This window comes from Triticum aestivum, chromosome 6B, assembly GCF_018294505.1.
Source record: "Triticum aestivum cultivar Chinese Spring chromosome 6B, IWGSC CS RefSeq v2.1, whole genome shotgun sequence".
Classification (NCBI taxonomy): domain Eukaryota; kingdom Viridiplantae; phylum Streptophyta; class Magnoliopsida; order Poales; family Poaceae; genus Triticum; species Triticum aestivum.
In genome coordinates, this window is record NC_057810.1 from 120,102,872 (window position 1) to 120,128,919 (window position 26,048).

General features: G+C 48.7%; 1 protein-coding gene across 1 annotated transcript; it reads right to left on the reverse strand.

The window, feature by feature from the left end:
• Positions 1-67: 67 nt before the first annotated feature.
• LOC123133713 (calreticulin-like) lies at positions 68-25,716 on the reverse strand. Its single transcript, XM_044553135.1, has 8 exons — positions 25,592-25,716; positions 25,410-25,496; positions 25,262-25,319; positions 25,073-25,140; positions 24,878-24,973; positions 19,427-19,474; positions 462-506; positions 68-362 (listed from the first exon to the last, which is right to left on the reverse strand). The coding sequence occupies exons 1-8, from the start codon at positions 25,712-25,714 to the stop codon at positions 240-242; spliced, it is 648 nt and encodes a 215-aa protein (XP_044409070.1). The 5' UTR covers positions 25,715-25,716; the 3' UTR covers positions 68-239.
• Positions 25,717-26,048: the final 332 nt, after the last annotated feature.

Below are 26,048 nucleotides of genomic sequence, written 5' to 3' on the forward strand. Positions count from 1 at the left end.
TAATTAGAAGGTTGACCTCCAATGGGATGCTCCAAAAATAACGCGATGAGGCACCGAGACAGATTCATGACTACGGTATATTTCCTATGACCGACAAAAAACACATAACAAATTACAAGAGCCGAGATTGCATTACTCCTTCTGTCATCTTTCAGAGAAAATGTTCTTCCAATTGATGAATGGGAAGCTCTACTGCCTCAAGAGGAAAAAGTTTAGATACAGAGCCTGCCTGCCACACTCTAAAGCTCGTCCTTCTTGTCGGAAGAAGAAGAAGCATCCTTGCTAATTTCCTCCACCTTCTCATCGCCGGAGGCATCCTTGTTCTCCTCATCGCCGGCGCCGGCAGCTTTGCCATCATCCTCCTGCCACAGGTAAGAGAATGTAGTTTTGTGTTAAGATGAGACACATCATATAAGCAGTTAGAAACGTTGAGGATAAAATTAAATTCATTTGCAGCTTACATCAGCTGCATCGTCGTTGTCTTCGGACTTAGCGTTTGCGGATTCCTGACAAGGAGAAAACAGTGTAGTTAGTACTGGATTTAGCGTAGAAGGCAGTATAACAAACAGAGTAAATAGGTTGCGGTAAACGTGTGCTTCGATAGCAGGGACGTATTCGTGTTATATAGGCAATACAGAATACATTGGGCGCAGGTTGTTAGGAGTCTTTTCCCCTACTCCAAGCTACATAGGATGAGGATCAACTCAAACTAACAACCTGCGGATATACACGTACAACACACGCCAATTACATCATCGTGACACATATGTCACGTTACACAACTAGCCTATCATCTAACATCCTCCCTCAATCTCAACATGTGAAGGTTTAGATTGTTCTTGAAGGCTTGAAGTTGTCGAGCTTGCAAGGGTTTTGTAAAACCATCAGCAACTTGATCTCCAGTTGGAATGAACCGTACTTCCAACAACTTTTGTGCAACTCTTTCTCGAACAAAGTGATAGTCAATTTCTATATGCTTTGTTCTTGCATGGAACACAGGATTTGCAGAAAGATAAGTTGCTCCAAGATTATCACACCATAGTTGTGAAATATGTGATCTCCCAATACCCAATTCATTGAGTAGTGTTTCTATCCACATCACCTCAGCAGTTGCATTTGCCAGAGATCTATATTCAGCTTCTGTACTTGACCGAGACACAGTTGCTTGCTTCTTTGCATTCCAGGATATGAGGTTTGAGCCAAGGAAGATAGCAAAGCCGCCAGTGGATCGCCTGTCATCAAGACATCCAGCCCAATCTGCATCTGAAAAAGCACTTACTGCTGTTGAGGAGGACTTACACAATTTTAGCCCTGTTTCAACACTTCCTTGAAGATACCTCAAAATTCTCTTTACAGCTGTCCAATGCACTGTGGTAGGAGCATGTAGAAACTGACAAACCTTATTAACAAAGAAGGAAATATCTGGTCTTGTTAAAGTTAAATACTGAAGTGCACCAACCACACTTCTGTATCTTGTCCCTTCCTCTGGACTCAATAACACTCCTTCATGCAAAGACAACTTATCAGTTGTAGACATGGGTGTGTTAGAGGGTTTGCAGTCTTTTCATACCTACACACTTGATTACATCTCTGGCATACTTTTCTTGAGTCAACACTATACCATCATGTACCTTTTTAACCTCAATACCTAGGAAGTAATGTAACTCTCCTAGATCCTTAAGAGCAAACTCATGTTTTAACTGTTTTAGCAATGCTGAGGTGGCCTCTTGAGATGAACTAGCAACAATTATGTCATCAACATAAATTAACATGTATATCATCACCTTTCCTTTTTTAAAGAAGAACAAGGAAGTATCTCCCTTGGAAGCTCGAAACCCAAGTTGTTGCAGCTTTGCACTTAGCCTTGAATACCAAGCTCTAGGGGCTTGTTTAAGACCATACACAGCTTTGTCCAGTTTGCACACATGATTTGGTTTTGAACCATCTTTAAACCCAGGTGGTTGTTTCATGTAAACTTCCTCTTCGAGAACGCCGTGTAAGAGCGCATTCTGTAGATCCAATTGGCGAAGATTCCATCCCCTGGAGATAGCAACAGACAAAACAAGTCTGATAGTAGCAGCTTTAACAACTGGACTAAAGGTGTCCTCATAATCAATGCCGTATCGTTCTTTAAAGCCTTTGGCTACCAACCTAGCTTTGTATCTCTCTATTGTGCCATCAGGTCTTCTCTTGATTTTATAAACCCATTTGCAATCTATAACATTCCTCTCTTGCTTGTGAGGAACTAAGCGCCACGTTTGATTTTTTATGAGTGCATCATACTCAATATTCATAGCATTTTTCCAACTTACGTTATTTAGAGCTTCAGTTAGGTTCTATGGTTCTCCAGTAGATGCAAAATTTGCAAACTTAAAGTTCCTTTCATACCTGACCGTCCCATCCTTGTATGTTGTGGGCTTTAAAATACCTTTCTGAGACCTTGTTGTTACTCGCTTTGGTGCAGCATCGATGGCCACAGAGAATCCCGATCCGCCACCTCGTACTGGCCTGCCCGTCCCAGGCGAATCTCCCTTGTCTGTCGCACGCCTGGGCTGGCTCGGATCCCGCGCCTGTGGGCCTGGCAAAAGCGACCCGCTGTCGTCGCTGGACGGCGCGTGATCCACGGACCGACCGCCATCATTGCTTCGGGCCCGCTCCGCCCTATCCCCACTCGGCACGCAACGGCTGTCACATGCAGCCGGGGAATTGTAACACCCCGGATGTAACTTTCCTTCTTTGTAATTCCAACTCTTGCCATTTTCGGCCATGCGATATGATTATTCCCTCCGTGGTTGGGTTTTGTCTTTTGTTTTCCATTTTATTCATGTCATGCATATCATATCATGTCATCATGTGCATTTCATTTTGCATGCGTGTTCGTCTCATGCATCCGAGCATTTTCCCCGTTGTCCGTTTCGCAATCCGACACTCCCACATGCACCGGCGCACCCCTCTTGTCTCTTTTCGTGTGCGGGTGTTGAACGTTCTTGGAATGGACCGAGCCTTGCCAAGTGGCCCTGGTATAGCACCGGTAGACCACCTGTCAAGTTTCCGATCATTTGGAGCTCGTTTGGGACTCCAACGGTTAACCGCACTCCCGCAAAGGCCTCTTTTGAGTTGCAGCCCAACACCCCTTCAAAACAGCCCAATAACCCATCTAAGTCACTTCCATGCTCTCCGTCGTCGGATCACGATCGTGTGGGCGAAAACCGCACCTCATTTGGACACTCCTAGCTCCCTCTACCTATATATATGCCTCCCCTCCGAAATTCACGGGCAAACCCTAGACGAAATCCCTCCTTCCGCCGCGGACACATCCGGGTGGAAGCCGGACACGTCCGTCCCGTCGCCCCAGGCCACTCAGGGCGCGCCACGTGGCAGGCCGCGCCCCACATCGCCGCCGGCCGCGCCAGGCCCGCCAGCCCGTCCCCAGCCCCCGTAGCCGCGCCGCCCCCCGCGCTCGGCCCGCAGCCCCGCGTCGCCGTGGATCTCCTCCGCCGCTGCTGCGGATCTCCTCCGCCGCCTCGCTCGAGCGCTCCGGCCGACCGCCTCCCGCGCCGCTCGCCCGCGGTCGCCGCCGTCGCCGGCCTCCGCAGCCCCAGCGCCCTCCTCCGACAGCCTCGCTCCGGCCGCCGCCCCGGCCATCTCCCTCCTCCGACGAACCTCGAACCCGCGCGTGCAGCCAGATCCGATCGGGACAAGCAAGGGTTGACTCCCCCCCCCCCCGTTTTTCGTTAAGTCCTTAATCTGTGATAAAATTGTTGCATCTTCATTGCATCACATCTTCGCACCCGTGGCTCCGTTTTGGGCGTGTAGCATACCGAATTGTTCGCCTCGAAGAGTACATCATTTCATCTCATTGCATCATTTACATTTGAGCTCATCTTGATGCCCGAAATGCTGTTGGAAGAGGGCTTCATAATGTTAGTTTCAGATTCTTATCAGAACGAGCTCTTTTGTCATTTTTGCCATGATTGATGTGTGCATCCTATGGACTTGGTCCCTAAGTGTGTTTTGAACTAGGCTATGTCTTCTTTACAGAGGTGCTTACCATGTATTTTTGTGATCAATGTGGTGACTAGCACAAGCATGCAAACTAGGCTTCGTGATATTGCTGATTTTAGTCCCTGTTCTGCTGTAATTTTGATGCCATGTAAACATGTTGCTACAGAGAGATCCATGCATAATTTGAGATACTTCAGTAAGGGTGTTTTGAAAACATGGTTTTGCTCTATCCATCCATGGTCCTGGTTGCAATTATGGAGTAGTCTAGCATGTCATTTTCGTGCTCTACTTTTGCTTCAAAATGTTTCCTGGCAGATTGTTTACATGTTATTCAATTTGGCCAAGGTTGTTGTAGTTGATCCGTGTATGCTATGATGTTGTTTCTTGCCATGTATAGCTTCTATGACATGTCTTCTTGATGGATGTATGCTTAGTTTATCATGAATGCTCTGTAGTGAGTGCATCGAGCTCACGAAGGTGCCTTCGTAATTATGTCAATGCCATGCTTTGTTTGCTGAATCTGTTAACGAAACTTGCTATGTTTACGTGGGTGCCATCATATTTTCTGATCCTTTTTGGCTTATGGTCAGTAAGGGACTTTTGATCTATGCTTTGAGTAGATTCATGCCATGTCTTGTTTTGCTATTATAAGTTCCTGTAGCATGTTGATAACCTGCTCTGAACATTGCTTCGTGATGCTGTTTATGCCATGTCCAACCTGATATTTTTTGCGCTTTCTCCATGCTTGTTTGAACCTGTTATGATGTGATTTAGCCATAGCTCAGTGTTCCTCGTTTGTAAAGAATCTCCTGTAGATCACTGCCATATGCTTTGTTTTTATGTTGGGGTGCTGTAGCATAGTTTCTTGTTGCATGCTAAGTAGCATCGTGCTGTTAATCGCAGCTTTGTGCCATTCTTGTCTTGTTTGCCATTTGCAAACCATGCATCCGAATCCGGTGATCTTTATATCGATTTCAACCGAAATCATCTCATATTTCCAGCGGCATACTTGGTTTGCTAAGTTGATGCCTTGTTCATCATCTTTCCTTCCGAAGCACGCATAAGCATTGCATATCACATCTCGCATATCATGACATGTATTGCATCATGTTGTTTGTGCATTGCACCGTGATTTATTGTGGTTCCTTGCTTGTGTTCTTGCTTTGGATAGAGCCAAGAGACAAGTACGTGCACGAGGAACCTGTTGAGAACGCTTACGAGGATCAAGCCTTCGACAACTCTGAGAACCTTGCAGGCAAGATGACCATACCTTCGATATCACTTCTATCTTTGCTTGCTAGTACTCGCTCTATCGCTATGTTAGCTCTACCTGCCACTGTTTACTAGGACTACCTATTGCCATGTTAAACCTCTAACCAACCTGTCCTAGCAACCGTTGTTTTGGCTATGTACCCGCTTTTGCTCAGCCCCTCTTATAGCATTGTTAGTTGCAGGTGAAGATGAAGTTTGTTCCTGGTCAGAACATGGATATTTTGGGCTATCACAATATCTCCTGTTTAAATTAATGCACCTTATATACTTGGTAAAGGGTGGAAGGCTCGGCCTTATGCCTGGTGACTTGTTCCACTCTTGCCGCCCTATTTTCTGTCATACCGGTGTTATGTTCCTTGATTTTGTATTCCTTACACGGTTGGGTGATTTATGGGACCCCCTTGACAGTTCGCTTTGAATAAAACTCCTCCAGCAAGTCCCAACCTTGGTTTTACCATTTGCCACCTAAGCCCTTTTCCCTTGGGTTTTCGCGAGCCCAAGGGTCATCTTTATTTAACCCCCCCCCCCGAGCCAGTGCTCCTTCGAGTGTTGGTCCGAAATGAGTAGACTGCGGGGCCACCTCGGGGAAACTTGAGGGTTGGTTTTACTCGTAGGATGTGTCATCCGGTGTGCCCTGAGAACGAGATATGTGCAGCTCCTATCGGGATTTGTCGGTGCATCGGGCGGCTTTGCTGGTCTTGTTTTACCATTGTCGAAATGTTTTGCGAACCGGGATTCCAAGACTGATCGGGTCTTCCCGGGAGAAGGTTTATCCTTCGTTGACCGTGAGAGCTTGTGATGGGCTGAGTTGGGACACCCCTGCAGGGTATATAATCTTTCGAAAGCCGTGCCCGCGGTTATGAGGCAGATGGGAATTTGTTAATGTCTTGTTGTAGATAACTTGACACTTGACCTCTTTAAAATGCATCAACTGTGTGTGTAGCCGTGATGGTCTCTTCTCGGCGGAGTCTGGGAAGTGAACACGGTTTGAGTTATGCTTGACGTAAGTAGTTTCAGGATCACTTCTTGATCACTTTTAGCTTCTCGACCGCCGCGTTGCTTCTCTTCTCGCTCTCACTTGCGTATGTTAGCCACCATATATGCTTAGTGCTTGCTGCAGCTCCACCATATTACCCCTTTGCCTACCTATGAGCTTAAATAGTCTCGATCTCGCGGGTGTGAGATTGTTGAGTCCCGTGGCTCACAGATTCTACCAAAACAGATGCAGGTGCCGAGGATACTGGCGCAGATGGCGCAACTGAGCTGAAGTGGGAATTTGATGAGGCCCTTGGTCGTTACTATGTATCGTTTCCAGATGATCAGTAGAGGAGCCCAGTCGGGGCGATCGGGGATCTAGCATTTGGGGTTGTCTTCTTTTCATTTGAACTTGACCGTAGCCGGTCTATGAGTGTATTTGAATGATGTATGATCTTAATTATGTATTGTGTGAAGTGGCGATTGTAAGCCAACTCTCTTTATCCCATTCTTGTTCATTACATGGGATTGTGTGAAGATGACCCTTCTTGCGACAAAACCACCATGCGGTTATGCCTCTAAGTCGTGCTTCGACACGTGGGAGATATAGCCGCATCGTGGGTGTTACAAGTTGGTAATCAGAGCCATCCCCGACTTAGGAGCCCCCTGCTTGATTGTTTGCTGGCGATGTTGAGTCTAGAACAAAAATGTTTTGAGTCTTAGGATTATATATATCGGAGAGTAGGATTCTTTTTACTCCTCAGTCCCTTCGTCGCTCTGGTGAGGTCTCCTGACGTAGATGTTTTGACTTTCCTCTCCTCAAATTTCACTAAAAAATTTTAGGATCACGCGGGTATCTTGGAATCGTTCCGATGGTTTTGTGACGAGAACATTGTTCTTGGTGCCTCCTGTCTATTTAGGTTGTGGCTTTGACCCGGGGAGTCGAGCTCTGAGGTGTTGTCGTCACAATTTTATCGTTGCAGTTCTGGAATACCTGAGCTTTGCCGACATCGAAAATCTCTTTTGTACAGTTGTTGGTGAGATAACCCCGATAACCCAGTACTGGGGCGAGCTCGGGAGTATTGCCATAACTCGTATAACGGATGCTTTTCGAAGGTTGAGGTACACGATTTCCGAAGGTTTCTTGGTTATGTGTTGACGGATGGATACAGCTGGATGTAGGGATTGTTAGTTTGGGTGAGATATATTGCTTCCCCTGTATCCCCAACACCTGATTGCATAACCAGAAAGTTTCGGGAGTTTATAGGTGGGATTCAAGTAGCTCTAGCATTTCTTCCCGCAGATATTTGGTTTGTGATTGGGTAATCCTTACCACTTATTTGTTCCAGTTGTACCTTGTTTATTTCATTCATCAATCTCTTATCAAGTGGCTTCTCACCTTTATGGACGTGTGATGTTTGCTTTGGAATTCATTCGTTCATCCTTGTTCGAATGTTTATTGTGAAGACTATATGTTGCAATTTCTATCCGTTGATTCAACTTGTCTATCTGTCTATCAAGATGCTAACGGATGTCACCCTCTTCAGGATGGCTCCGCCAACGCGTCAGAATCCGGAACGCAATGATGGGAGTCAGGCGAACCCTCCACCTCCACCTCCGCCTCCGGAGGCATGGCAAGCTTTGATGGCAGCCTCTAACGCCCATGCTCAGATGATGATTCAGCTCATGCAAGAGCGCAACCAAGGCCAAGGCAACCAAGGGAATCAAGGTCAAGGGCAGTTCAATCATCAGCCTCTATTTCCTACCCTCAACCAATTCCTTGCAAATCAGCCGAAGTCTTTCAGCTACTGTGTCGAGGCCACAGACGCCGATGATTGGCTCGTGGATATCAACAAGCATTTTGAATGCAGCAATGTCAGGCCTGAGGACTATGTCAAGTTCGCTTCTTTTCAGCTCAAGGATCAGGCAGCTGATTGGTTCCAGCAATACAAGGATTCCAGAGGTGGTCGAGTGATTACTTGGACTGATTTCTGTCGGGACTTTAAAGCTCACCATATTCCTACCAGTGTTGTTGAGAGCAAGCGTGAGGAGTTCCGCAATCTCAAGCAAGGCAACATGTCAGTGTACGAATACAACAAGCAGTTTCAGAAACTTGCTCGCTTTGCTAAGCAAGATGTTCCAGATGAGAAGAGTATGATCTATCAGTTCAGAGGTGGCCTTAGAGAGGATCTGCAGTTAGCTCTCGTTCTTGTTGAGCCTACTCAGTTTGATCAATTCTACAATATGGCACTCAAGCAAGAAGGTGCTCAGCTCAAGTGTGAGGCTTCTAAGAAGAGAATCAGGGATGCAGTGCAATCTTCTTCTTCCTCACAAGTGGCAGCTAAGCAGCAGAAGTTCTATCTTCCTCCTCCTCCGTTTCGTCAGCCCTACCAGCAGAAGAACTCAGGTGGTCGTGGATCCTCCCACCCACCCAACCCAAGCTATCAGAACAAGTCTCAGCCTCAAGCTTCAAAGTCGAATGCTCCTTATCATCGTCCGCTCTCAGAAGTGACTTGCAACAAGTGCCAGCAGAAAGGTCACTACGCGAACAAATGCTTTAATCAAAGGCGCCTTCCTCCTCCTCCTCCTATGAGATCTTCAAGCAATGCAGTGGTCAAGCATAATTCCAAGTTTGCAAAGGCGAACATGACGAATGCAGCTCAGGCAGAGGATTCTTCAGATGCGATCATGGGTAATCTCTTAGTTAATGATATTCCTGCAAAAGTCTTATTTGATACTGGTGCATCGCATTCTTTCATGTCATACCCATTTGCATCCAAGCACAATGTGGGCACAGAGGTCTTGTCCAAAGTAATGCAAGTTGTTTCTCCGGGAAGACTTATGACTTCCAATTTAATTGCTCCTGATGTTTCTATTAAGATGGGTGACTATAAATTTCTGTCTTCTCCAATTGTTCTTGGCGACTCTGATATTGATCTAATTCTCGGGATGGACTGGCTTTCTAAGCACAAGGCTCAGCTTGATTGTGCTGCCAGGCAAATTCAATTGACACGCCCTTCTAAGGATGTTATCATCTATGCCGCTCGTGATGAAACCATTCGGTTGTTTTCTCTCAATGAGAAGGGCGAGTTGGATGCTATTTCTCAAATTCCAGTCGTTTGTGAGTACCAAGATGTCTTTCCAGAAGAGCTTCCAGGTATGCCTCCTCATCGGCTAGTCGAGTTCGTTATTGATCTTGAGCCTGGAACAGAACCCGTTTGCAAGCGTCCATACAAGCTTGGACCCAAGGAGCTGAAGGAATTGAAGAAGCATCTCGATGAACAAGAGCGTCTGGGTTTGATCAGACCGAGTTCTTCCCCATGGGGTTGTGGAGTTCTTTTTGTCCAGAAGAAGGATGGCACGGACCGACTTTGCGTCGATTACCGTCCATTGAACAAGAAGACAATCAAGAACAAGTATCCACTTCCCAACATCAATGAGCTTTTCGAGCAACTCAAAGGTGCTAAAGTATTCTCCAAGCTTGACCTTCGTATGGGTTATCATCAGATTCGCATTCGTGAACAAGATATTCCCAAGACAGCATTCAGAACAAGCTATGGTTCTTATGAATATACTGTCATGTCTTTCGGCCTTGTCAATGCTCCTCCAACGTTCTCTCGCATGATGAACTTTATCTTCAACCCCTACACCAATGAATTCGTTCTGGTGTATCTCGATGATATTTTGGTCTTCTCCAAGAATAAGCAGGATCATGCCAAACATTTGCGATTGGTGCTCGACAAGCTCAGAGAGCATCAATTCTATGCGAAGTTTTCCAAATGTGAGTTCTGGCTTGATGAAGTTCTTTATCTTGGTCATATCATCTCTGCCAAGGGCATTGCTGTTAATCCCGCGAAGGTTTCTGCAGTTCTGAATTGGGAACCTCCTCAGAATGTCAAACAGCTCCGCAGTTTTCTTGGTCTTGCAAGCTATTGCCGAAGATTCGTTGAGAACTTCTCTAAGATTGCAAAGCCTCTTTCCAACCTCCTCCAGAAGCATGTCAAGTATGTCTGGACGCCTGAGTGTGACGTCGCTTTCAACACCCTCAAAGAGAAGCTAGTCACAGCTCCTGTTTTGACTCCTCCTGATGAATCCAAGCCATTCGAAGTTTTCTGTGATGCTTCCCTTCAAGGTCTCGGTGCTGTGTTGATGCAAGAGAAAAAAGTTGTGGCCTATACCTCTCGTCAGTTGAAGCCCAACGAAAAGAACTACCCCACTCACGATCTTGAGTTGGCGGCAGTTGTCCATGCATTGATAACATGGAGACATCTCTTATTGGGAAGGCAAGTGGACATTTTCACCGATCACAAGAGCCTCAAGTATATCTTCACTCAACCCAACCTTAACCTCAGGCAAACTCGATGGGTCGAAATGATTCAAGAGTACAATCCGAGTATCGAATATACTCCTGGCAAGGCGAATGTGATTGCAGATGCTCTGAGCAGAAAGGCTTATTGCAACAGTCTAATTCTCAAGCCGTTTCAACCGGATCTTTGTGAGGCTTTCCGCAAGCTGAATCTTCAAGTTGTTCCTCAAGGCTTTCTTGCCAACCTCATAGTCTCTCCTACTTTGGAAGATCAAATTCGTGAGGCACAACTCCTGGATACCATGGTGAAGAAGGTGAAACGTGGTATTGACAAGGGCATTCCCAAATACAAGTGCTATCGCTTGGATGACAAAGATACTCTTTTCTTCGAGGATCGAATTGTGGTTCCAAAAGGTGATCTGAGAAAAGTCATCATGAATGAGGCACACAATTCCCTCCTATCCATTCATCCTGGAAGTACAAAGATGTACCATGACCTCAAGCAGTCATATTGGTGGACTCGAATGAAGCGAGAGATTGCTCAATTCGTGAATGAATGTGATGTCTGCAGAAGAGTGAAAGCAGAACACCAAAGACCAGCTGGTCTCCTCCAACCTCTTGCTATTCCGGAATGGAAGTTTGACCATATCGAGATGGACTTCGTGACTGGTTTTCCTAAGTCCAAGCGTGGAAATGATGCTATCTTCGTTGTCATTGACAAGCTTACCAAAGTGGCTCATTTTCTTCCTATCAAAGAATCTATCACAGCAGCTCAGCTGGCAGAGCTATACACCTCCAGAATTGTCTCCTTGCACGGCATTCCACAATTGATATCTTCAGATCGTGGAAGCATCTTCACTTCTAAGTTCTGGGACTCCTTTCAGACGGCCATGGGCACCAACATTCGTTTCAGCACAGCTTTCCATCCTCAAACAAGTGGCCAAGTCGAGCGAGTAAATCAAATCCTTGAAGATATGCTCAGGGCTTGTGTCATCTCTTTCGGTATGAAGTGGGAAGATTGTCTTCCATATGCCGAGTTCTCCTACAACAACAGCTTCCAAGCGAGTTCGGGCAAGGCCCCATTCGAAATTCTCTATGGCAGAAAGTGCCGTACTCCTCTCAATTGGTCTGAGACAGGTGAACGCCAACTTCTTGGCAATGACTTGATCACAGAAGCCGAAGAAATGTGCAAAGTCATTCGTGAGAATCTCAAAGCCGCGCAATCGCGCCAAAAGAGTTACTATGATAGCAAGCACCGTGACTTGGCTTTTGAAATCGGAAGACCATGTCTACCTCCGCGTCTCTCCAATGAAAGGCACTCGTCGCTTCGGTATCAAAGGGAAGCTTGCCCCTAGATACGTGGGTCCTTTCAAGATCATTGGCAAAAGAGGCGACCTCGCCTATCAACTTGAGCTTCCATCAAACTTTGCAAACGTGCACGATGTGTTTCACGTGTCACAGCTTCGCAAGTGCTTCAAGACTCCTGAGCGCACTATCAACTTCGAAGAGATCGACCTCTAAGAAGATCTTTCTTATCATGAGCACCCCGTTGCTATTCTCGAAGAAACCGAGCGCAAGACTCGCAACAAGTCAATCAAATTCCTGAAAGTGAAGTGGTCACACCATTCCGACCGAGAAGCCACCTGGGAGCGCGAGGATCACCTCCGTTCTGAATATCTGGAGTTCTTTCAGTCCTAGATCTCGGGACGAGATCCTCTTGTAGTGGTTGAGTGTTGTAACACCCCGGATGTAACTTTCCTTCTTTGTAACTCCAACTCTTGCCATTTTCGGCCATGCGATATGATTATTCCCTTCGTGGTTGGGTTTTGTCTTTTGTTTTGCATTTTATTCATGTCATGCATATCATATCATGTCATCATGTGCATTTCATTTTGCATGCGTGTTCATCTCATGCATCCGAGCATTTTCCCCGTTGTCCGTTTCGCAATCCGACACTCCCACATGCACCGGCGCACCCCTCTTGTCTCTTTTCGTCTGCGGGTGTTGAACGTTCTCGGAATGGACCGAGCCTTGCCAAGTGGCCCTGGTATAGCACCGGTAGACCACCTGTCAAGTTTCGGGTCATCTGGAGCTCGTTTGGGACTCCAACGGTTAACCGCACTCCCGCAAAGGCCACTTTTGAGTTGCAGCCCAACACCCCTCCAAAACAGCCCAATAACCCATCTAAGCCACTTCCATGCTCTCCGTCGTCAGATCACGATCGTGTGGGCGAAAACCGCACCCCATTTGGACACTCCTAGCTCCCTCTACCTATATATATGCCTCACCCTCCGAAATTCACGGGCAAACCCTAGACGAAATCCCTCCTCCGCCGCCGGACACGTCCGGGCGAAGCCGGACACGTCCGCCCCGTCGCCCCAGCCACTCAGGGCGCGCCATGTGGCGGGCCGCGCCCCACATCGCCGCCGGCCGCGCCAGGCCCGCCAGGCCCGTCCCCGGCCCTCGTAGCCCGCGCCGCCCCCGCGCTCGGCCCGCAGCCCCGCGTCGCCGCGGAACTCCTCCGCCGCCGCCGCGGATCTCCTCCGCCGCCTCCGCTCGAGCGCTCCGGCCGACCGCCTCCCGCGCTGCTCGCCCGCGGTCGCCGCCGTCGCCGGCCTCCGCAGCCCGGCGCCCTCCTCCGCTCCGGCCTCCCCGAGGCTCCTCTCCGGCAGTCGCGCCTCCGGCAGCCTCGCTCCCGCCGCCGCCCCGGCCATCTCCCTCCTCCGACGACTCGCTCTAGCGACGAACCTCGAACCGCGCGCGCAGCCAGATCCGATCGGGACAAGCCAAGGGTTGACTTCTCCCCCCCCCCCCCCCCCGTTTTTCGTCTAAGTCCTTAATCTGTGATAAAATTGCTGCATCTTCATCGCATCACATCTTCGCACCCGTGGCTCCGTTTTGGGCGTGTAGCATACCGAATTGTTCGCCTCGAAGAGTACATCATTTCATCTCATTGCATCATTTACATTTGAGCTCATCTTGATGCCCGAAATGCTGTTGGAAGAGTGCTTCATAATGTTAGTTTCAGATTCTTATCAGAACGAGCTCTTTTGTCATTTTTGCCATGATTGATGTGTGCATCCTATGGACTTGGTCCCTAAATGTGTTTTGAACTAGGCTATGTATTATTTATAGAGGTGCTTACCATGTATTTTTGTGATCAATGTGGTGACTAGCACAAGCATGCAAACTAGGCTTCGTGATATTGCTGATTTTAGTCCCTGTTCTGCTGTAATTTTGATGTCATGTAAACATGTTGCTACAGAGAGATCCATGCATAATTTGAGATACTTCAGTAAGGGTGTTTTGGAAACATAGTTTTGCTCTATTCATCCACGGTCCTGGTTGCAATTATGGAGTAGTCTAGCATGTCATTTTCGTGCTCTACTTTTGCTTCAAAATGTTTCCTGGCAGATTGTTTACATGTTATTCAATTTGGTCAAGGTTGTTGTAGTTGATCCGTGTATGCTATGATGTTGTTTCTTGCCATGTATAGCTTCTATGACATGTCTTCTTGATGGATGTATGCTTAGTTTATCATGAAATGCTCTGTAGTGAGTGCATCGAGCTCACGAAGGTGCCTTCGTAATTATGTCAATGCCATGCTTTGTTTGCTGAATCTGTTAACGAAACTTGCTATGTTTACGTGGGTGCCATCATATTTTCTGATCCTTTTTGGCTTATGGTCAGTAAGGGACTTTTGATCTATGCTTTGAGTAGATTCATGCCATGTCTTGTTTGGCTATTATAAGCTCCTGTAGCATGTTGATAACCTGCTCTGAACATTGCTTCGTGATGCTGTTTATGCCATGTCCAACCTGATATTTTTTTGCACTTCCACCATGCTTGTTTGAACCTGTTATGATGTGATTTAGCCGTAGCTCAGTGTTCCTCTTTTGTAAAGCATCTCCTGTAGATCACTGCCATATGTTTTGTTTTTATGTTGGGGTGCTGTAGCATAGTTTCTTGTTGCATGCTAAGTAGCATCGTGCTGTTAATCGCAGCTTTGTGTCATTCTTGCCTTGCTTGCCATTTGCAAACCGTGCATCCGAATCCGGTGATCTTGATATCGATTTCAACCGAAATCATCTCATCTTTCCAGCGGCATACTTGGTTTGCCAAGTTGATGCCTTGTTCATCATCTTTCCTTCTGAAGCACGCATAAGCATTGCATATCACATCTCGCATATCATGACATGTATTGCATCATGTTGTTTGTGCATTGCACCGTGATTTATTGTGGTTCCTTGCTTGTGTTCTTGCTTTCGGTAGAGCCGGGAGACGAGTACGTGCACGAGGAACCTGTTGAGAACGCTTACGAGGATCAAGCCTTCGACAACTCTGAGAACCTTGCAGGCAAGATGACCATACCTTCAATATCACTTCTATCTTTGCTTGCTAGTACTCGCTCTATCGCTATGTTAGCTCTACCTGCCACTGTTTACCATGCCTACCTATTGCCATGTCAAACCTCTAACCAACCTGTCCTAGTAATCGTTGTTTTGGCTATGTCACCGCTTTTGCTCAGCCCCTCTTATAGCATTGTTAGTTGCAGGTGAAGATGAAGTTTGTTCCTGGTTGGAACATGGATATTTTGGGCTATCACAATATCTCCTATTTAAATTAATGCACCTTATATACTTGGTAAAGGGTGGAAGGCTCGGCCTTATGCCTGGTAACTTGTTCCACTCTTGCCGCCCTAGTTTCCGTCATACCGGTGTTATGTTCCTTGATTTTGCGTTCCTTACACGGTTGGGTGATTTATGGGACCCCCTTGACAGTTCGCTTTGAATAAAACTCCTCCAGCAAGGCCCAACCTTGGTTTTACCATTTGCCACCTAAGCCTTTTTCCCTGGGGTTTTCGCGAGCCCGAGGGTCATCTTTATTTTAACCCCCCCCCCCCCGGGCCAGTGCTCCTTCGAGTGTTGGTCCGAAATGAGTAGACTGCGGGGCCACCTCGGGGAAACTTGAGGGCTGGTTTTACTCGTAGGATGTCTCATCCGGTGTGCCCTGAGAACGAGATATGTGCAGCTCCTATCGGGATTTGTCTGCGCATCGGCGGCTTTGCTGGTCTTGTTTTACCATTGTCGAAATGTTTTGCGAACCGGGATTCCGAGACTGATCGGGTCTTCCCGGGAGAAGGTTTATCCTTCGTTGACCGTGAGAGCTTGTGATGGGCTGAGTTGGGACATCCCTGCAGGGTATATAATCTTTCGAAAGTCGTGCCCGCGGTTATGAGGCAGATGGGAATTTGTTAATGTCCGGTTGTAGATAACTTGACACTTGACCTCTTTAAAATGCATCAACTGTGTGTGTAGCTGTGATGGTCTCTTCTCGGCGGAGTCCGGGAAGTGAACACGGTTTGAGTTATGCTTGACGTAAGTAGTTTCAGGATCACTTCTTGATCACTTTTAGCTTCTCGACCGCCGTGTTGCTTCTCTTCTCGCTCTCACTTGCGTATGTTAGCCACCATATATGCTTAGTGCTTGCTGCAGCTCCACCATATTACCCCTTTGCCTACCTATGAGCTTAAATAGTCTTGATCTCGCGGGTGTGAGATTGTTGAGTCCCCGTGGCTCACAGATTCTACCAAAACAGATGCAGGTGTCGAGGATACTGGCACAGATGGTGCAACTGAGCTGAAGTGGGAGTTTGATGAGGCCCTTGGTCGTTACTATGTATCGTTTCCAAATGATCAGTAGAGGAGCCCAGTCGGGGCGATCGGGGATCTAGCATTTGGGGTTGTCTTCTTTTCATTTGAACTTGACCGTAGCCGGTCTATGGGTGTATTTGAATGATGTATGATCTTAATTATGTATTGTGTGAAGTGGCGATTGTAAGCCAACTCTCTTTATCCCATTCTTGTTCATTACATGGGATTGTGTGAAGATGACCCTTCTTGCGACAAAACCACCATGCGGTTATGCCTCTAAGTCATGCTTCGACACGTGGGAGATATAGCCGCATCGTGGGTGTTACAGGAATCCATCGCGCCGCCCGACCGGATGGCAGACCCAGCTGATGTGTCATTCGCTGAGTGGCCAGCCGCGGAATCTGGGGAAGGCGGCGTCTGCGGCGCCTCTAGATCCTCCTCGGGATCGCTTTCCGCACCAGAACTGTCAGGTTCAGAATCAGCAGGCGGATCCACCTCATGTCCTGCGCCTGGCTGAGCAGCGCCCTGTTGCTGCATAAAATCACGGTGGTTTGGGGCTGCATTTTTTTATTTTTGCCACCATTAGTAAGGCTATTACTACACAATTGATCATCAGCAATATTCTCACCCCCTTGATCAGTTGGGTTCAAGAGTTCTGGAGATAACAAAAGTATTTCAGAATGTAATCTTGCTCCGGCATTGGGATGTAGAGTAGAGAAAGGAAAGATATTTTCATCAAAAACTACATCCCTCGAAATATAAACACGTCCTGTAGAGATATCAAGACATCTGAAGCCTTTGTGAAGATTACTGTACCCAAGGAAGGCGCACTGTTTGGATCTAAATTGGAGTTTGTGCTTATTATATGGCCGAAGGTTAGGCCAACAAGCACAACCAAAGATTCTGAGGGCTGAGTAGTTGGGTTTTTCATGATATAATCGTTCAAGCGGGGTTTCAAAGTTGATAACTTTACTAGGTAAACGGTTGATCAAATATGTGGCAGCAATGAAGGCTTCATCCCAAAACTTGAGAGGCATGCAAGCTTGGGCAAGAAGAGATAAACCAACCTCAACTATGTGCCGGTGTTTACGTTCTGCTGAGCCATTTTGTTGATGAGCATAAGGACAAGAGACATGATGAGAGATGCCAATTTTTGTGAAGAAGGAGTTGAGTTTTTCATACTCCCCACCCCAGTCTGTTTGAAGAGCAAGGATTTTGCGATTGAACTGTCTTTCAACAAGGTTTTGAAAGTCATGAAATTTTTGGAAAACTTCAGACTTATGTTTAATGAGATAAATCCAAGAACTTGCTAAAGTCATCTATAAAGCTCACATAAAATTTTTTCCTTCCTACTGTTTCAACAGCAGGACCCCAAACATCGGAGAAGACAAGTTCTAAAGGAAACTTTGATTCATTTATTGACTTTGGATATGGTAGCTGGTGACTTTTGCCCTTTTGGCAAGCGTCACATACAAACTCATTGTTGAAAGAAATATCACATGGGAGGTTATTGTTGCTAACAATTTTCCTAACGATGACTGAAGAAGGATGACCTAAACGCCGGTGCCATCTATCTGAAGATATCTTGATGGCACTTAGCACTTGCTTCTTGGCGTTTCCCCCCACGTGTTTGATAGGATAGAGACCTCGTCTACCCTTGCCTCGAAGTAGAACCTTCCTCGTTCCCTGTTCCTTGACAAGAAAAAATCGAGGATGAATTTCAACGAAGGTGTTGTTGTCGGTGGCAAGCCGACTGGCTGAGATTAAGCTTTTATCAGCTTCAGGGACATGAAGAATTTTGTTTAGGTGAAGATCGCGATCAGGGGTGTGTATAGCTGAATAACCAACGTGTTGTATAGCCATACCTGAACCGGATGCAGTGTGGATCTGTTCACCGCCGGTGTACCTATCACGCACCGTCAGTTTCTCCAAGTCGCCGGTGATGTGGTCGGTGGCGCCGCTATCCAGGTACCAATTTGTGTCTACCCCATATTGAGGCGTCACCATATTGGCGGACTTCTCTTCTTCTCCCTGGTAAGACTCGTCGTAGCGCTTCCAGCACTTCCAGGCCGGGTGGCCTGGCTTGCCACAGATCTGGCACACCACCTTGGGTGCAGAGGCGGAGTTGTTGTAGTTGCCCTTGCCACCTCCGCCGCGGCCGTTTTGCTTGGTGTAGGGACGGCCGCGATCACCACCAGAATTGCTGCTGCCTTGCCTGCCACGGCCGCGGTCACCGCCGCCACGACCACGCCCGCGCGTCGCCGCATTCGGCGAAGACTGCGATCCCCCATGGCAGAGGTTCATCCGTGTCTCGAAGCTGACGAGCTGCGAGTACAGCTCTGGCACGGTGACTGGCTCCACTCGGGAGCACATGGCGGAGACCACCGGGTCGAAGTCTTCTTCAAGCCCGGCCAGGATGTGGGAGACGACGTCCTCCTCGTCCACCCTCTTTCCTGCTGCGGCAAGTTCATCACAGAGAGTTCGGATCTTGCCAACATACTCGGTGATGGAGTTGTTTCCCTTCTGAAGATTGGCGAGGGCGATCCGGACATTCACTGTCGCGGCACGGGTCTGCGAGGCCAGCATCCCCTGAACCGTGTTCCATAGCTCCGCCGAGGTGTGGCAGGTGGCAACCTGAATTGCCATCTCACGGGGCAGCGTTGTCAGAAGATATGAGAAAACTTGCTGATCTTGTGCATACCAGGTTTGAAACTCCGGGTTGGGCGCCTTCTTCTTGGTCTTCCCGTCGGAGTCCGTGACCTCCAGCTCCATGGGCGGCACTGGATGATCGACGTTGAGGTACTTCTGCATCTGAGCACCTCGGATGGCAGACAGAACCGTCGCCCGCCATAGCGCCTGGTTGCCCTTGGTGAGTTTCTCTGAGGCGACGTGAGCGAATGGAGAGGATGGGAAGGTATTTGAAGATGTTGCCATGGATGAGCTCGAGAGGGGCTCTGATTACCATGTAAGAGTAAATAGGTTGCGGTAAACGTGTGCTTCGATAGCAGGGACGTATTCGTGTTATATAGGCAATACAGAATACATTGGGCGCAGGTTATTAGGAGTCTTTTCCCCTACTCCAAGCTACATAGGATGAGGATCAACTCAAACTAACAACCTGCAGATATACACGTACAACACACACCAATTACATCATCGTGACACATATGTCACGTTACACAACTAGCTTATCATCTAACAGTTTGCATATATACCTCCTCAAGCCTCTTCTTCTCGGCCTCATCAAAGGCAGCCTTCTCAGCCTGCAAGGCAGAGAGCCATTGACTTAGCTCTCTACATCAAACATCTAAAACGAAACAAAACTTAAACTGCTCGTGATAAGATGGCATACTGTAAGACAATAAGTTTTGGGGAACCAGCATAACCCTCTAGGGGTGGCTTATCTCATTATATATAATGGTTGTGTTACAATATGTACCATATACGTACATAGGTACAGAAGCTATACATAGTCTAACACCCTCCCTCAATCTTAGCCACTTTCTAAAGAACTGAGAAGGGTAAGATTGCGCCTACAAGCCTCAAACTGTGGCAGCGGTAAAGGCTTAGTGAAGATGTCTGCAAGTTGATCCTTAGATGAGATAAACTTGATCTGGAGTTGCTTCTGTGATACACGTTCCCGTACAAAGTGATAGTCAACTTCAATGTGTTTCATTCGGGCATGAAATACTGGATTTGCAGAAAGGTATGTAGCACCGATGCTATCACACCAAAGAATAGGAGGCTGTGGTTGAGACAAACCCAACTCCTGAAGCAAAGACTGCACCCAAATAATCTCTGCAGTAGCATTAGCCACAGCCTTGTACTCAGCTTCAGTACTGCTACGTGACACAGTAGCCTGTTTCCGAGCACTCCAGGCGATCAAATTAGAGCCAAAGAATACTGCATAACCCCCCGTGGATCGCCTGTCATCTGGGCTACCAGCCCAATCTGCATCAGAGAAGGCCGAAAGGACCCGAGAGGAAGTCGGCCGAATATGCATACCAAATGTCAGGGTGAACTGAACATAACGAAGAATGCGTTTAACAGCAGCCCAATGAGTATCTCTGGGAGCCTGAAGATACTGACAAACCCTGTTAACAGCATAAGAGATATCTGGTCTCGTGATCGTCAAGTACTGAAGTCCACCAACAATGCTCCTGTACTCTGTGGCATCCGCAGGAGACAAAAGCTCACCATCAACAGCTGTTATCTTGTCGGTAGACGACATGGGTGTGGTGGTCGGTTTGCACTTCAGCATGCCAGCTTTCTGTAACAACTCCAAGGAGTACTTCTTCTGCGTAAGGACAAGACCAGTAGCACGAGAAGTGACCTCAACTCCAAGAAAGTAGTGAAGCTTCCCAAGATCTTTGACCGCAAAATCAGCACCAAGAGAGCAGACAAGAGCATCAGCAGCATACTGAGAAGAGCTGACAAGGATAATATCATCGACATATACCAAAAGATACATAGTGACTTCTGACTTCTGTAGAAGAAATAACGAAGTGTCAGCAGTAGACGGCACAAACCCATGAGCACGAAGGGCAGAGGCAAGGCGGGCATGCCAGGCACGAGGAGCTTGCTTCAAACCATATAGTGCTTTGGAAAGACGACATATATAGTCAGGACGATCAGGATCAGAGAAACCTGGCGGCTGTTTCATATAAACCTCTTCCTCGAAAAATCCATGTAGAAAAGCATTCTGCACATCAAGTTGACGAAGTGACCAACCACGAGAAACAGCAATGGAGAGAAGAAGCCGAATAGTGGTAGGCTTGACGACAGGACTGAAGGTGTCCTCATAGTCAAGACCATGACGCTGCCGAAAACCGCGAGCAACAAGTCGCGCTTTGTAACGCTCAATAGATCCATCCGAATGCTTCTTCACTTTGAATACCCATTTTGAGTCAATAACATTTACCCGTGGTGGTGGAGGAACGAGAGTCCATGTCTTGTTACGAAGAAGAGCATGAAACTCCTGCTCCATAGCCTCTCGCCAATGTGGAATGCGCAGGGCAGCCTAATATGAGCGAGGCTCGGAAGATGGATCCGCAACAGCAGCAGCCAAACAAGCAGCCAACCAAGCAACCGTACCATCCTTACGTTCCTTAGGTTTGAAAATGCCACTGCGACTGCGTGTATGTGGTCGGGACACAGGAACCACCGAGGTCGACGGAGCAGCCTGCAACGGGCTGGAGGACGGCGACGTTGACGAGTCAGCCGGTGACGAGGAGCCAGTCACGGTAGCCTCGGACTCGGTTGGCGAAGAAGGCCGACCCACCGGCGAAACCGGTAGAGCAGATGAAGCAGCTGGCGACTCCGGCATCACAGACCGGGCCGATGGCGAGCTCGGCATAGTGGGCCGTGGCACGGCCGGTGTCGCGGGCCGATCCGCTGATGAAGGCGACGTGAGGACCCGAGCCGCGGGCGAAGACGGCGTGACGGGCCGAGCTGCAGGCGAAGACGGCGTGACGGGCCGAGCCGCGGGCGACTCGGCGGCCGCTGGCGAAACGGACCGAGCAGTGGAGATGCTCGGCGCGACGGGCTCGTCGGGTGACCATGCATGGGCACACGAATCGATGCCATGCAACATAGGGCGATCGACGTGCCCACCAGAAGACGACGATGATGATGGTGAATCCTCCAACAGCTCCAAACGAGCTCCACGTCCGGTTCCTGCACCATGGTTAGGTAACAGCAAAGGAGAGTATGCAACATCATCAAATTGGTCAGAAGCAACAGAGGATGAATGCAGGGATGGTGGTTCGACAGTGGACACAGGAAGGTTGGCAAAGGGAAAAACATGCTCATCAAACACGACGTCCCGAGATATATAGACACGATTAGTGGGAACATGAAGACATTTGTAACCTTTATGAAGAGAGCTATAGCCAAGAAAAACACACTTCTTAGAACGAAACTCAAGCTTGCGCTTGTTATATGGACGAAGATGCGGCCAGCAAGCACACCCAAATACCTTGAGAAAGGTATAATCAGGTTGTTCATTAAGGAGAACCTCAATGGGAGTCTTCATGTTTAAAACACGAGTAGGAGTACGGTTGATGAGAAAGCATGCAGTGGTGAAAGCATCACTCCAAAACCGAAACGGAACAGATGCATGGGCCAAAAGAGTAAGACCAGCTTCAACAATATGACGATGCTTACGTTCGACTGAACCATTCTGCTGATGTGTATGTGGACATGCTAAACGATGAGCTATCCCAAGCGACTGAAAGAAAGAGTTGAGGTTGCGATACTCGCCCCCCCAGTCTGACTGGACATGAACAATTTTGTGCTTGAGAAGACGTTCAACATGTTTTTGAAACTGAACAAAAATATCAAACACATCAGATTTGCGTTTAATAAGGTAAAGCCAGGTAAAGCGACTATAAGCATCAACGAAACTGATATAGTAATTATGACCACTGACAGAAGTCTGAGCAGGACCCCATACATCTGAAAACACAAGTTCTAAAGGATGTTTCACCTCACGACTGGACTCCGAAAAAGGAAGTTGATGACTCTTCCCCTGCTGACAAGCATCACACACTGCTATATCTTTATGACTAGACAAACTAGGAAGCTCATGACGACGCAAAATATGACGGACAATAGGTGTGGCCGGGTGACCAAGACGAGCATGCCACTGTGACGGAGAGACCCGAACTCCACTGAAAACACGAGCGACACCAGGATGCTACAGACGGTAGAGGCCCTGGCACAACCGCCCACTAAGAAGAATGTCCCTCGTGCCCCGATCCTTAATAAAAAGATCAAAAGGGTGAAATTCACAAAGCACATTATTATCACGTGTGAGTTTAGGAACTGAAAGAAGATTACGGGTCATAGATGGAACTCGAAGAACATTGCGAAGCTGAAGACTCCTATTGGCATGTCTAGTGAGAAGAGATGCTTGACCAATATGAGAGATGTGCATACCTGCTCCATTGGCGGTGTGGATCTTGTCGGAGCCATGATAGGGTTCACGAGTGTGAAGCTTCCCCATCTCGCTAGTTAGATGCTCTGTCGCCCCAGAGTCCATGTACCAGTGTGGATCGATGGAGTAGGACTGAGTGTGTCCCTGTTGCTTCTGCGGCGCGGGACGATCAGCCATGGCGACCTGACGGGCATTGTTGCGTGTATCTTTGCCGTCATTGCCAAGACCAAGGAAGCTTCGCTGGAAGCGCTTATGACACTTGGAGGCCCAGTGCCCATCGCGGCCACAAAGCTGACACACACGTGGACCGCCAGCCCCCGGTAAGGTCGCAGTAGGTGGGGGGGCCGAGGCGGGCGACGGTGGCAGCCCCAAGGGAGACCGGGGTGATGAAGAAGAGCGGCCACCCTTGGTGGCGGCGTTGGACGAGAGGGAACCAGTGCCCCTGGTGCGGCGAGTCTCGACCCGTTGCTCAGTGAGAAGGAGCCGAGAGAAAACCTCGTGTGCCAGCATGGGTGTCGATCGTTGATGATCTCGACTAAGGCATCATACTCCTCATCAAGACCATTGACAATAAACGAGTTGAACTCGGAGTCGGTGAGGGGCTGTCCAATGGAGGCCAATGTGTCGGCGAGGCCCTTGACCTTGTTGTAGAACTCAGTGGCAGTGGAGTCAAGCTTCTGACACTCTCCAAGCTGACGACGGAGTGCAGAGACACGAGCCTGGGACTGCGCTGCAAAGGTGCGCTCAAGGATGGTCCAGGCCTCATGAGACGTCTTCGCGAAGACAACAAGGCCGGCAACTGCCGGCGAGAGCGACCCCTGGATGGAGGAGAGGTTCGCCTGGTCCTGCTCCGTCCAGACGCGATGGGCCGGATTGTAGACCGGACCGTGCACGCTGTCTACCAGCGCGGGTGGGCAGGGAAGCGATCCGTCGACGTAGCCTAGCAGGTAGTGACTCCCCAAGAGCGGGAGAACCTGCGCACGCCAGAAGATGTAGTTGTCGGCGGAGAGCTTGATGGTGATGAGATGACCGAAGTGAAACGGCGGCGGCGAAGACAATCCCATCGAGGAGGCTGCCTGGGGTGCAAACACCATGGAGGCAGCCGGAGGCACCGAAGCCGATGCGGGAGGAGGCGGGACCGCAGCCAGGGCGGGCGCCGCAAAGCTCGCGGCCGGTGCGGACGCCGCAAGGCCCGCGGCCGGGGCAGACGCCGCCAACCCCGCCAGCGGGGCAGTGTGATCCGCTTGCGGCAGGAGCGGCGGGACGACGCCTGCGGAGTCCGCAGCGGACGGCGGCGCCGCGGTGTGGACCACGAGGTCACGCCCAAGCGAGGGTGCCGGCGGCGTGGAGAAGACGGAGCCGATGCTCCTTGTCCCGATCGGAGCCGGAACAGAGACGGCATCGAGCGGGAGGTTGAGCAGAGCCGCAAGAGAGGCCGGGAGGAAGCCCGCAGCAGTGGAACCGGTGGTGGCGGCGCTCGACATGGCGGCGGCGCGATCGGTGGCGCGGCGGCGGCGGTGAAGGCGGCGGCGGCTGCGGCGGCGGTGCGGGTATTAGGGTTTAGAAGCGGAAGCGATCGTAACCTAGCGTGATACCATGTAAGACAATAAGTTTTGGGGAACCAGCACAACCCTCAGGGGTGGCTTATCTCATTATATATAATGGTTGTGTTACAATATGTACCATATACGTACATAGGTACAGAAGCTATACATAGTCTAACACATACATCCTTGTGCTTGCCCCAGGTCTCCTCCGCGAACTTCTTGGCGTACTCGGGGTCATCAGTGATCAGGATGTTGTCGAACAGAGTTCCTGATTTAACCTAGTGCCGGTCCAAGGAGAAATCAATATCAGTGGTCCCAACAAAAGCTTCACAATGTGCTATGCTAACCATGCTTCACAGAACTTGTGAAGCACTAACCTGCCACAGCTCAATGGCAATGTGCTTCAGGCTGTCAAAAGCGTAGATGTAAGGATCATCCTTGTACTCTGCACGAACAAAGGAAAAGAAGATCATATGAGCTTTGATGTTTCACTGAATTAGTTGAGCAAAAAAGATAACTACACAGCAGTTAATCTGAATGTACAACAGTGGGCAAGCTCAGCTTACCTGGGTTGTCGATCAAAGGTGCCTTCCATTTGCCCTTGAAATTAGGGTTCTTGATTTTCTGAATACAGTCTCATGTCAGAACTTGTAAAGCACATTGCTACCTGTCTAGAACAATTAAGTAACTAGTCATGCTATCATATAGTTATACCTTTTGGATCCATGGTCCCTTGTACTCATGATTTGGGATGGTTGGAGCTGTCCATTCACCATCTTCCTCATCATCCCAGTCCTCAGGCTGCCATATATGTAATATTGACCAATGTGAGAAATTGCATACATGAGGCAACAGAGCATAAAGTAAAACTGTTTTAAGAATGGGGAAATGTGCACCTTCGTTGCATCAGGTTCAGTGATTTCCTTGGGAATGTCATCATGGCCCTGCAAACAATCTGAAAGAAGAACGGCAATCAACCCATGCGGCAGGTAAGCATCAATCATCGCATCATGCACCATGCATCAATCATGGCCGTGGGCACTGCGGGTCATCGGCCACCTGCACCACCTGGCCAGTGTCCTCCCGCACCGTGCTCACGCCACAGCCCGCTCATGATGCTTCGCCTCGGCAAGCTCGATGCGGTCGTCCCCTGACGACACACGCAAGATCATGAAGGCCCACGACGCGTCCTTCGCGTCGTCCAGGCCTCTGACATTCATGCGGCAGAAGGCGCAAGGCGATGCAGAGGGCCTCGTCGTCGTGTCCTACCGTGACGCATGGCGGCAACTTTGCAAGATATCCCCCGTCGAGATTGCCCTCCGCTCCGCCCACGTCCAGTCCAGTCCTTCACCC